General features: G+C 41.7%; 2 protein-coding genes across 2 annotated transcripts; one reads left to right on the plus strand and one right to left on the minus strand.

Annotated features, from left to right (window-relative positions):
• Positions 1-46: 46 nt before the first annotated feature.
• On the plus strand, positions 47-7605 carry LOC117994487 (interleukin enhancer-binding factor 2 homolog). Its single transcript, XM_034982414.2, has 9 exons — positions 47-499; positions 1438-1566; positions 2054-2185; positions 2274-2429; positions 2975-3067; positions 4089-4231; positions 4993-5133; positions 6093-6262; positions 7488-7605. The coding sequence occupies exons 1-9, from the start codon at positions 326-328 to the stop codon at positions 7520-7522; spliced, it is 1173 nt and encodes a 390-aa protein (XP_034838305.1). The 5' UTR covers positions 47-325; the 3' UTR covers positions 7523-7605.
• A 1624-nt stretch (positions 7606-9229) lies between these two features.
• Positions 9230-11046, minus strand: LOC117994500 (uncharacterized). The gene is made up of 3 exons (XM_034982429.2): positions 10888-11046; positions 9835-9948; positions 9230-9384 (listed from the first exon to the last, which is right to left on the minus strand). The coding sequence occupies exons 1-3, from the start codon at positions 11009-11011 to the stop codon at positions 9230-9232; spliced, it is 393 nt and encodes a 130-aa protein (XP_034838320.1). The 5' UTR covers positions 11012-11046.
• Positions 11047-11777: the final 731 nt, after the last annotated feature.

Below are 11777 nucleotides of genomic sequence, written 5' to 3' on the forward strand. Positions count from 1 at the left end.
GTACATAACTAAAATCGCTTAACATCGAAACCGGACCTGTCATTACATGATACATCTCTAATTCTAACCTCACATTTTTTTGATCGATGAATGTCGGCGTCTCAGCCATTTTGTTATAATTTTAATGATTTTAACGTGATTTTAACAATTTCAGTATTTTTTTATTAAAACCAATTTTTTTAGCTGAAACTGATAATTAAGAAGTGTAAAACTTTAATACTTGACTTGACATTCCAGTAACCTTTTTCTTTACTGATACAAAAGAAACAGTTGCGAAAAAATTAAGTTTTAGTGGTAGTGTTTGTGAAAGAAAAGTTTTGCAATAATGGTTCGCGGATCCGGCCGTGGCGGGCGTGGAATGCCAGGCAGAGGCGGCATGGGGCGCCCGCCCTTCAACAGGCCCCGCGTATTGATGCTACGGCCGCCTTTTGACTTAATTTTGGCTGAGCCCGCGTTCCCTCGATGCAAACCGGCGCCCGACGATTCAGCTCTGACGCAGGTAAAATAACCTAAGTAATAACTTGTGTAGCAAGCATAAGGGTCGGTTTCCACTAAAGTGAAGAGGAGTTGAAATAGAGACGAGCGGCGTAGCGAGCAGGTTTCCACCAATTTGGAATGGAGATGTGAGCTGATTAGACTAGATATTATGCTATGTGTTACCGGTAGATGGTACCTGGTGGTAAGTGATGATGCAGTCTAAGATGATAGCGGGCTAACCTGGAAGGGGTATGGCAGTTTTTATTAAACCCATACCTCTTTGGTTTCTACACGGCATCGTACCAGAACGCTAAATCGCTTGGCGGCACGGCTTTGCCGGTAGGGTGGTAACTAGCCACGGCCGAAGCCTCCCACCAGACCAGACCAGAAATTTAGAAATCATAAAATTCCAAACCCCTGCCAGGAATCGAACCCGGGACCTCCCACTATTAAGACCACAGCGCTCACCACTGCGCCAGGGAGGTCGCCATGTTATACCTACGTACCTGCGCTTCCTTGGCTTTAGCATTAAAGCCAATTTTTTTTTAATTTTTTTTTAAATGCTTCAAACAAGAATCACTATGATTAATTCTATTTAAATATGGTTGTAATGGCTAGGCATAAATAAAAAAATTATATTTCCTGTCATCATGATCAACCTATCGCCGGTTCACTACAGAGCATGGGTTTCTTCTCAGAGCGAGAAGGGTTTGGCCATAGTCTACCACGCTGGCCATGTGCAGATTGGTAGACTTCACACACCTTTGAGAACATTATGGAGAACTCTCAGGTATGCAGGTTTCCTTCACTGTTACAGCAAGTGACATTTAATTACTTAGAACGCACATAACTCCGGAAGGTTAGAGGTACGTGCCTGGGAGCGAACCACCAACTTCAATTACCCGAATTAAAAGGCAGACGTCCTAACCACTAGGCTATCACAACTTTTTCTCCTTTCAGGCTCTTCTCAAAAGACACACAGAGCTGTGTCCGACGCCTGCCGAGCAGTCGGCTGTCTTAAGTATTGTCACAAAACTCCAGACTGTTCTTGATAATCTCGTGGTTGCGCCCGGAGATTTTGCAGCTTGTGTGAGTATAAATACCATACTAATATCAGGCCAGACCTGTCATTTTTAGGGTTCCGTACCTCAAAAGAAAAAACGGAACCCTTATAAGATCACTTTGTTGTCTGTGTGTCGGTCTGTCAAGAAACCTACAGGGTACTTCCCGTTGACCTAGAATCATGAAATTTTGTAGGTAGCTCTTATAGCAGACATTAGGGGAAAAATCTGAAAAATGTTCGGTGGTTACACAAAAATAATAAAATTGTGGTCGTGAACTAATTATTAGTATTTTCAATATTTGAAGTAAGATAACTATATCAAGTGGGGTATCATATGAAGGGGGCTTTACTTGTACATTCTAAAACAGATTTTCATTTATTTTTATGCATCATAGTTTTTGAATTATCGTGCAAAATTTCTAAAAAATACGACTTTAGTAAGGAACCCTTGGTGCGCGAGCCTGACTCGCACTTGGCCGGTTTTTAATGAATAAATGTTGTATTTTATTACAGCAACTAGAAGAGGTGAGACAAGTGGGGTCGTACAAGAAGGGTACAATGATGGCGGGCAAGAATGTGGCCGACATTGTGGTCATTATGAAGACCCTGCCCACCAAGGAGGCTGTGGAGGGGCTCTCCAATAAGGTATGATAAATATTTGTGTAGAACCTTCATAAGTGTTGTGGGGAATATGGATGTTTAAATTATATCTATTGTCTTCTCAATCCATCAGGTGAATGAAGAGCTGAACAAGTTGATGCGAGCAGAAGGCCTGGGCAATGTGACAAGCACATGCCACGAGCGCGGTTTCACTGTGAGCGCCGCCGCGGCTGCTGTCAGAGTATTGGTCACTACCCTGCACCAGAACCTGAGAAAGCTGGAGCCAGAGGTGAGATATACAGAGAGCTGAACAAGTTGATGCGAGAAGAAGGCCTCATACTGACTAGGGAAGGTTTCATACTGACTAGGAACTTACATTGCCCACTATAATTTATTTTTTTAATAGACTAACCAGCTTTCGCTGATGCGTCTATATCAGAACTGCTTCAAGTTTTCCAAATGTTTGTCCAATCTATTCTTGAACTGGCTAACAGAACTTGACATAACCACATCCTTATGCAATTTATTCCATATGTGAACAACTCTGTTGGTCAGAAAGTGTTTTAATGGATTTGACGATGGCAATTTTATTGATTGGTATGTTTGTATACAAACTGGTCATTATTCATAATGACTGTTGTTTTAAAAAGAAAATAAGCCATAAACACAACTTATATTTGCCTTTCCCCTTCAACTAAGCGTAAAGCTTGTGCTAGAAGTAGGTACGATAGTAGTGCAACCGGTGGAGTTTGAACCGCCGACCTTTCGGAATTCAGTCTGTTACTGAACTGTTGAGCTGTTGAGGCGCTATGTACCATATGTATGTTGTTGCAGGTACACCTGGACTACAAGGTGATCAGCAGCCACCTGGCTGCCATCAGACACAGCCGATGGTTTGAGGAGAACGCCCACCACTCCTCCATCAAGGTACATCTTCACACTCACTGATGGTGACATTGCATAGCTCATGCTGATAAACACATCTCCCTCTCACTCACACACTATAGAATAGAATAGAATAGAATATATTGTTTTAGAAAGTTTGTTTTTAGAATTCTGAGAGGGGAGACCCATGCTATGTAGTGAGCCGGTCATGGGTTGATCATTTTACAAGTGCTTTTGAATCTTCAAAATAATTGATATTGATCAATCGATTAGTCAAAGTCAAAAAAGTTTATTCAAAATAGTTAATAAATTACACTTTGATAGTCGTTTGTTGCATTTGTAAGATGATGATAATGGTGATAATTATTACGCAAACTTGAAACTAAAGCTGCGAGGGTTTGAAACGCGCCCAGGTCTGAGAAGAGCCCACAACAAACTCAGATCAATATACTATGTATATTGTATAGTGCCCGCCTTAGGCATTGCCCCCGCGGGACCTATCTACGCAACATTCGTTGTACTCTAGCGTCAATCTGGTGTTTTGTTAGCAATACAATGGGGTCGATTCTCTTGTACACAATCTCTAAACTAAACTAAAACAGGTCTAAATCTAGTGCTATCCTGTGTTTGTTGCTTGCGGAAAACCGCAAGCAACATTATGAAAGGGATAGCAATAGATTTAGACGTGTCATTTTAGTTTAGTTTACAGATTGTGTACAACGGAATTAGCCACAATGTGAACTTTTGAAAAATAAGATTTTTTCGCGTTATTTTTGTGGTATCATATCAGTAATCATCAGTCCTATCACCTGTCTTAATTTTTGCTTGCATTTTAATAACATCCTGTACAGTATCTGATAGGAAATGTTGCACATCGAACTTTAGAAAGAGATAATAGTTTGGTAGAGACAGTCTCTGTGGTTGAGACCGACAAATCGTGACACAGATATGAGTGACAGAGACGACGCGACGCTCTACAAAGTAGAATTTTTTTTCTGAAGTTCGATATGCAATATTTATGGACACAAACATTAATCCTTAAATCCAGGTATTTTGACTGCAGGTGTTAATACGTCTTCTACGGGACATGTGCGCGCGTCACTCGGGGCTCGAACCCCTAACCCCCTGGATGATCGACCTTCTGGCGCACCACTGCATCATGACCAACCCCGCGCGCCAGGCGCTGCCCATCAACGTGGCCTTCCGGTGAGTGACGTCACTGCAGATCCAACATGGCGTCCAGAAACCTACAGGACACTTCCCGTTGACCTAGAATCATGAAATTTGACAGGTTGGGTAGATCTTATAGCACATGTAAGGGGAAAAATCCGAAAACCATGAATTTGTGGATTTGAAAACCTCGTATTTTCAATTATCAAAGTAAGATAACTATATCAAGTGGGGTATCATATGAAATGTACTTTACCTGTACATTCTAAAACAGATTTTTATTAATTTTTATTTTTTATGCATAACTAGCTGCCCCGGCGTACTTCGTACCGCTCGATTCTTTTTCAGATTTTTTTTTAATTTTTCTCCGTAAGAACCATCCCCATACATACAAAAATTAACGAAATTGGTGCAGCTGTTCTCGAGATTTGCGATCAGCAATTCTTTTTATATATAGACTAGCTTATGCTCGCGACTTCGTCCGCGTGGACTACAAAATTTCAAACCCCTATTTCACCCCCTTAGGAGTTGAATTTTCAAAAATCCTTTCTTAGCGGATGCCTACGTCATAATAGCTATCTGCATGCCGAATTTCAGCCCGATCCGTCCAGTAGTTTGCGCTGTGCGTTGATAGATCGGTCAGTCAGTCACCTTTTCCTTTTATATATATAGAAAAGATAGTTTTTGATTCATCGTGCAAAATGACGAAAAAATACAACTGTAGTGCGGAACCCTCGGTGCGCGAGTCTGATTCGCACTTGGCCGGGTTTTTTTGAAGGTAAGAATGTATGTTCCAGTCGCGCCCTGTCCCTGCTCGCGGGCGGCCTGTTCCTGCCGGGCTGCGCGGGGCTGCCCGACCCGTGCGAGGCGGCGCACTCGCGCGCGCACACCGCGCTCGACCTCGCCGCGCAGGACCACGCCGCCGCCACCGCGCAGACGTGAGTGTGCACACTGCTTTACCGTCATCGTCAACATCATCATCATCATCATCATCATCATCATCATCATCATCATCATCATCATCATCATCATCATCATCATCAACCCACTACCGGCCCACTACTGAGCCTACGGGGTGATACGTAAAACGTTGCCGTAGCGACAGCAGTAGCAATGCTACGGTTCATATGCTGTCTCTCTTCTTCTTATGTTGCTTTGTGGCTATTGCTGTCTCTCTCTAGCCGCCGTTACGTGTGACGTTTGACAGCAATGATTGCGAGATAAACGCCTGTCGCGAGATACGTAATCACCTCGCCGTGCCGGTCTCCTCTCATAGTGAGAAGGGTTTATGCCATAGTCTACCACACAGGCCCCATGCTGATTGGCAGACTTCACACACCTTTGAGAACATGCAGAACTGTCAGACATGCAGGTTTCCTCACGATGTTTTCCTTCACCGCTAAAGCAAGTGATATTTAATTGTTTTAAAAACGCACGTAACTCCGTAAAGTTGTGTGTGCCCGGGATCGAACCCCTGGCCTTCCGAAAAGAAGGCAGCGGTCCTAACCACTGGGCTATCACAGCTGTATTGTTACAATAATAAATTTTCTCAAAAATCCATACTAATATTATAAATGCAAAAGTGTGTCTGTCTGCTAGCTTTTCACGGCCCAACCGCTTAACCGATTTTGATGAAATTTGGTACAGAGTTAGCTTATATCTCGGGGAAGGACATAGGCTACGTTTTATCCCGGAAAATTAAAGAGTTCCCATGGGATTTTCAAAAAACTTAATCCACGCGGACGAAGTCGCGGGCATCATCTATTATAAAATAAAACTAAATAAATGTTAAGTAAACAATTGAATCTTGAATCTTCCCAAGTAGAAATTTATTATAACTATAGAAAGACTCCTCGTTAAAATGTTAATATTAAAAAGAACTTAATTTTGTTCCCAGCTTGCTGCGGGTGGTGGCTCGAGGTGGTCACAGATATGTGTTAGGGCTCCAGGCCTTCGAAGGCGGCAAGGACATATCCACGGAGATCACAGTGTGGGACGGCGTGGTCGTGTCTCCCCTCGCGCCCGCCTACCACGACACGCCGGAACCCATGGACACCGACGACAAAGGTAAACCTACCCTACCTTGAACGCCTCCACCATCCCCTTATCCCAAACCCCAAAATCTTACCTAGCACTACAACCAGCAGCACAAGTTTAACCTACAGGAACAACATTAGGTAACAACAATAACCTACGCCACGACACACCGAGAATGCTCTTGGCAAGAGCTAGGCGAATAATGAATCGCTACGGTATATAGTTTCGGATTGAGTATGCTGCGTAGGGTCTACTGGCCGCTACAGCGTCACCGGATGGGTTGGTGAGCGCGGAGCTCCGCCTGGGGGTACCCCTCAGTGTCACGATGTCGGTAGGGAGCATGACGTAATGTGCAAAGTGACAACTAAACGGCGCTTCTAACTTGCCAACGTTCTCGTATTCCAAATATTGTACCTTTAGAAAGAGATAGCGGTTTCGTAAAGCGTTGTCTCTGTCGTTGAGACCGATAAAACGTCACATAGGGTATGAGTGACAGAGCCTAAAGAAATGTACATTAATGCTTTTAGAATGACATTTCGGCTTTGTAGAGCGTTGTTTCTGTCACTCATACCTATACGACGTTTTGTCGGTCTCAACGACAGAGACAGTGCTCTACAAAGGACAATGACAGAATTTATATAGAACTGTGACCCATTTTATTATATAAAAGTCGTTAACATGTATGCTTTATGCAGCATTTTGTTGCTGTTTGATCACTAATAACTAAACATAGGATTTAACACCTCTAGAACTTGCGGTTTTTCATTAAATCTAAGTTTAAGTCACAATGATTCGAGGTTATATGCAATTTACCTATAATGTTGTGAAACTAATAAAAACATCCGCAAGTTTAAAATCACAATTTTTAATTTTTAAGTGGTTATTTAATACTAGCAAAATTATCATTAACTAGCTTATGCTCGCGACTTCGTCCGCGTCGACTACAAAATTTCAAACCCTTATTTAACCCCCTTAGGAGTTGAATTTTCAAAAACCCTTTCTTAGCGGATGCCTACGTCATATTAGCTATCTGCATGCCAAATTTCAGCCCGATCCGTCAAGTAGTTTGACCTGTGCGTTGATAGATCAATCAGTCAGTCAGTCAGTCACCTTCTCCTTTTATATATATAGATTTATATTGTGTGTAAATTGGTGGGTCAGGATCTGTCATTCTCCTTTGCTATCTCCTTCTAAAGGTCGATGTACATTACTTTCGGCCGGCTGTACACTGAAAAAAAACATCTTTTTTTTCCAGATGACGATGGCGTTCAAGATGGAGTGGCGGCTTAGTGATAAGATATCAAGTGTGGCTGTAACCTATTGTGTTATGATATTAACTTTTAATGAATTTCTAATAAATAATATAGGAATTACCTGTTTTTTCATTGATATTACAAACATTACTAAATTCTACAATGGTACTGGTAACTTGCTTGCTGTGATAGCCTAGTGGTTAGGACGTCCGCCTTCTAATCAGAGGTCGGGGGTTCGATCCCGGGCACGCACCTCTAACTTTTCGGAGTTATGTGCGTTTTAATTAATTAAATATCACTTGCTTTAACGGTGAAGGAAAATATTGTGAGGAAACCTGCATGCCTGAGAGTTCTCCATAAGGTTCTCAAAGGTGTGTGAAGTCAACCAATCCGCACTTGGCCAGCGCGGTAGACTATGGCCAAAACCCTTCTCACTCTGAGAGGAGACTCGTTCTCTGCAGTGAGCCGGCGATGGGTTGATCATGATGATGACTGGTAACTCACAACTATATTTTATTCACATCCTTTTCTTATTACATTGGTAAGAAAAAGATGCCAATACTATAAAATTTAATTGCCATAAAGTATAAGTACCAAGGAAAACATCGTGAGGAAACCTGCATGCCTGAGAGTTCTCCATAATGTTCTCAAAGGTGTGTGAAGTCCACCAATCCGCACATGGCCAGCGCGGTAGACTGTGGCCAAAACCCTTCTCACTCTGAGAGGAGACCCGTGCTCTGTAGCGAGCCGGCGATGGGTTGATCATGATGATGATGATAACGCACACCTACGGAAAGAGTCGAGGCGCAGTTTTTAGGGTGCGGTGCTAACGGACCCTATTGCTAAGCCTCCGTTGTCCGTCCGTCCGTCTGTCAGCGGGCTGTATCTCGTGAACCGTTATAGGTAGAGGGTTGAAATATTCCCAGGGATGTGTATTTCTATTGCCGCTATAACATGTAAAAAAAATTGCAAAATGGTCGCCATTAAAAAAAAATTAAAAATTGTCTAACAGCCGTACTCAGAGTCGTTTAATCTTAAATATATAAAAGGAAAAGGTGACCGACTGACTGACTGACTGATCTATCAACGCACAGCTCAAACTACTGGATGGATCGGGATGAAATTTGGCATGCAGATAGCTATTATGACGTAGGCATCCGCTAAGAAAGGATTTTTGAAAATTCCACCCCTAAGGGGATGAAATAAGGGTTTGAAATTTGTGTAGTCCACGCGGACGAAGTCGCGAGCATAAGCTAGTAGTTACATAAGTTTAGGTAAAACGAGACAGAGCTAGATCTCTCACATAAATCTGTCTCGTTTTTTCAACTCAATCATAAGTAACGATTAGCGACTCTGAGTGCGGCTGTAAATCTAATTAGAAATCAGATGAAATTAATTTTTGAGAATCAGATGAAACAAAAACAAAAAAATCAGTGACATCAAATTTTTAATAAACTACGAAACAAAATCTTCACAACATTAATCTAGAAACAATACAACATTTTTTGACTTTTGACATCTTTTCAATAACAAGTATCGCAAATTGCTAATGCGCGTGGCCGCCATTTTAGTGACGTCAGCACCAGACTGAAGTTTCGAGCTGATGGTATATATTTTTTACTTAAATATACCTACGTCAAATGAGGTCATTGATGAGTAATTTCGATGTTAATGAGACATGATTCCAGCGCAATAGCGGGACTTAACAAAAATTAGGCGAAAAAAAAATTAATTGTCTTTGCATTCACCTCGAAACAACAGTACCAAATGCAATGCTGGTCTTAGTGGTCAATTTCCTGGGTCTTCGGTTCTGGACCTTCCTGGACAGGATGTCGTTGCCGGGGTACAGGCCGGACACTTTCGTGCTCATCGACAATTTACTTAGCTTCTCGTCCAATCCTTCAATAGATTAAAGACAGTGTTACAGTGCGACAAGGCTATCTCGGCGCGTGGTGAAAATCGGAACTAACGTTGCCATCAAGTGTCCCCTTTGTTCTTGTTTGAATATTCCAAGCCTTTGTTCTCCAACAGCGCCCCCCTGTCAATGTCATTCAAGTGCCAAGAGAGCCTTGTCGCACTGTAAAAACAAATATACTCCGCGACAGGTTGAGATGCCAATCTCGCATGGTGAGATTGGCATCAATCTAAGAAGGTGGTGGGGGTGGGGGACGCCGTCGCGCTCGCCCGCACGGTTCGTCGTCATATATTTTATGTGGAACAATAGATTCCGCCATCTTGATTTTATCTGCTCATCAAGTAGACTTTCAGGTCCTGCTCATTTTCTACCAAAGCACCTCTCTTCCATCTTAAATTTCAGGTCATTCATGCAGTACATTAAGTAGAACCTACCTTGTTTGCTCGTGTGTTTAGCAAACTGCGGGGCGAAGCATGAGACCGACGAGACGGTGATAGCGTCATTGACGCCTACTTTCCTGTTCTCAGCGTAGTTTGATCTTATTTTACCTTGAAATAAGTAGGTACTACTTAACTTAAGTAAGTAGGTACAGCTAAGTAAGCCAGCTTCCTAAGTTAAAAGTCAAAGTCAAAAAATTTATTCAAAACTAGCTGCCCTGGCGAACTTCGTTCCTAAGTCGATTAAATTTTTTTAATTTTTCTCTCCGTAAGAACCATCCTCGTACTTCAGGGAATATTATAAAAAAAGAATCAGCGAAATCGGTTCAGCTGTTGTCGAAATTTGCGATGAGCAACACATTTAGTGATTCATTTTTATATTATAGAAGATAGTCAACCTCCACTTCAACTTTAGATTGAACTATTTATATTGTGCGCTCTGTAAAGTATCTTTTATCTGTATGTATACAATTCAAAGTCCTGACTGACTGACTTACCTAATCAACGCACAGCCTAAACCGCTGATCCTAGAGACATGAAATTTGGAGGGTGTGTTCTTTGTAAAGAGTAAATCCACTAAGGATTTTTTGAAGTTCCACCCAGTGGGTTAAATGGGGAATGGAAGCAGTGGCGTAGCTAGGTAACCAAGGGCCCTGGTTCACTGCTATCTAAACTGGTTAGGTTTTATCAAGTAAAAATATTAAATATACAAATACGTTCACAGAAAGAATTTACGGGAATTCCCTAGTAACTTTCGAATTATCATATATATAAAACTTTCGTTCGATCGAGATTTTCTGGTAAGGATTCGAGGGCCTCCTGAGCTTTAGGGCCCCGGGGCACTGCCCCGCCTAACTCCTAGGTAGCTACGCCACTGAATGGAAGTTTGTATGAAAGTTCGTTATTTCCATGAAAATTGATATTTTTGTTTTCGGTCACAAATAAAAAAATATGTGTTTCAAGATTTTTGAAAATTCAACCCCCACGTCGATTTTCTAAACTCCACCCCGCGAAGCCGGGTCAGCTAGAACATAATAAATGTATACCTACCGTATATGTCTATATGTTGTATGACGTTGAGGAGCTCGCATTTCTTGTACGTGTCTCGGATCCGTTGCAGCTCATTGTTGAGGGTCAGCGTGCCGACCTCGAAGGTTTGCTTCGCCATCGCCATTTCAATTATGTTTTCTTAATCATAATATTTTGGAATTTTTCCCAAGTTTTACCTCACTTGAATTTTAACAGTAATTTTCCTAGATGTGCCAAAAATGACTTAGTGTCATTTAATGTTGAATTCTAATAATGACACTTTGGCATGACAAAAAAACCTCTATGATTGGTTTCATAGGTTTCAATAAGGTATAGTCCGTACAAAATGACTCCAAACGCGCCATTTTAACTCTGTGTGGCAATTGTCTTGCCAAAAGTACGGTTCACATTATTCTGTGCCTTTAAATGAACTAAAATTGTACTTTCGACATGAAATTTGACACAAATGGCGCGTGAAAAGTCATTTTTTACGCATTATAAGCACTTGTTAAAATATAGTCCGTAAAAAATTACTCCTCATGCGCTATTTTAGTCAAAAGTACGGTTCACCCATAGTCCATAGAGTAGGATGTATATGGGTTCACCTTTATAATGACTAAAATATCTGTGACTAATATGGTACTTTTGACGAGAAATTTGACACAAAGTTAAAATGAAATCCGTGGCCCTACCCGCGGTTGTTTGACAGCTACAATGTCACGATTGCAATCATCGCTGATTGGTTAATGCTCGCTCACTATTGGCTACAATGCATTGTTGCAACAAGAATGGCACAAATTCAGCCAATCAGAACAATTGAGATTGTAATAATGATTGATGCAGGTTTTAGACAATCGCCCTACAGGTGCGCGCGCGATTGCCGTAGCTACAATGTCACGATCGCAATCACC

Source organism: Maniola hyperantus, chromosome 26 (assembly GCF_902806685.2).
Source record: "Maniola hyperantus chromosome 26, iAphHyp1.2, whole genome shotgun sequence".
NCBI lineage: Eukaryota > Metazoa > Arthropoda > Insecta > Lepidoptera > Nymphalidae > Maniola > Maniola hyperantus.

Coding starts and splice junctions, on each gene's coding strand:
- LOC117994487 (XM_034982414.2), top strand. CDS start 326: ATGGTTCGCGGATCCGGCCGTGGCGGGCGTGGAATGCCAGGCAGAGGC. Junction 4,232..4,992: donor CCCATCAACGTGGCCTTCCG/GTGAGTGACGTC, acceptor TGTATGTTCCAG/TCGCGCCCTGTCCCTGCTCG. Junction 5,134..6,092: donor GCCGCCGCCACCGCGCAGAC/GTGAGTGTGCAC, acceptor TTTTGTTCCCAG/CTTGCTGCGGGTGGTGGCTC.
- LOC117994500 (XM_034982429.2), bottom strand. CDS start 11,011: ATGGCGATGGCGAAGCAAACCTTCGAGGTCGGCACGCTGACCCTCAAC. Junction 9,949..10,887: donor ACAACATATAGACATATACG/GTAGGTATACAT, acceptor ACTTATTTCAAG/GTAAAATAAGATCAAACTAC. Junction 9,385..9,834: donor TAAACACACGAGCAAACAAG/GTAGGTTCTACT, acceptor AATCTATTGAAG/GATTGGACGAGAAGCTAAGT.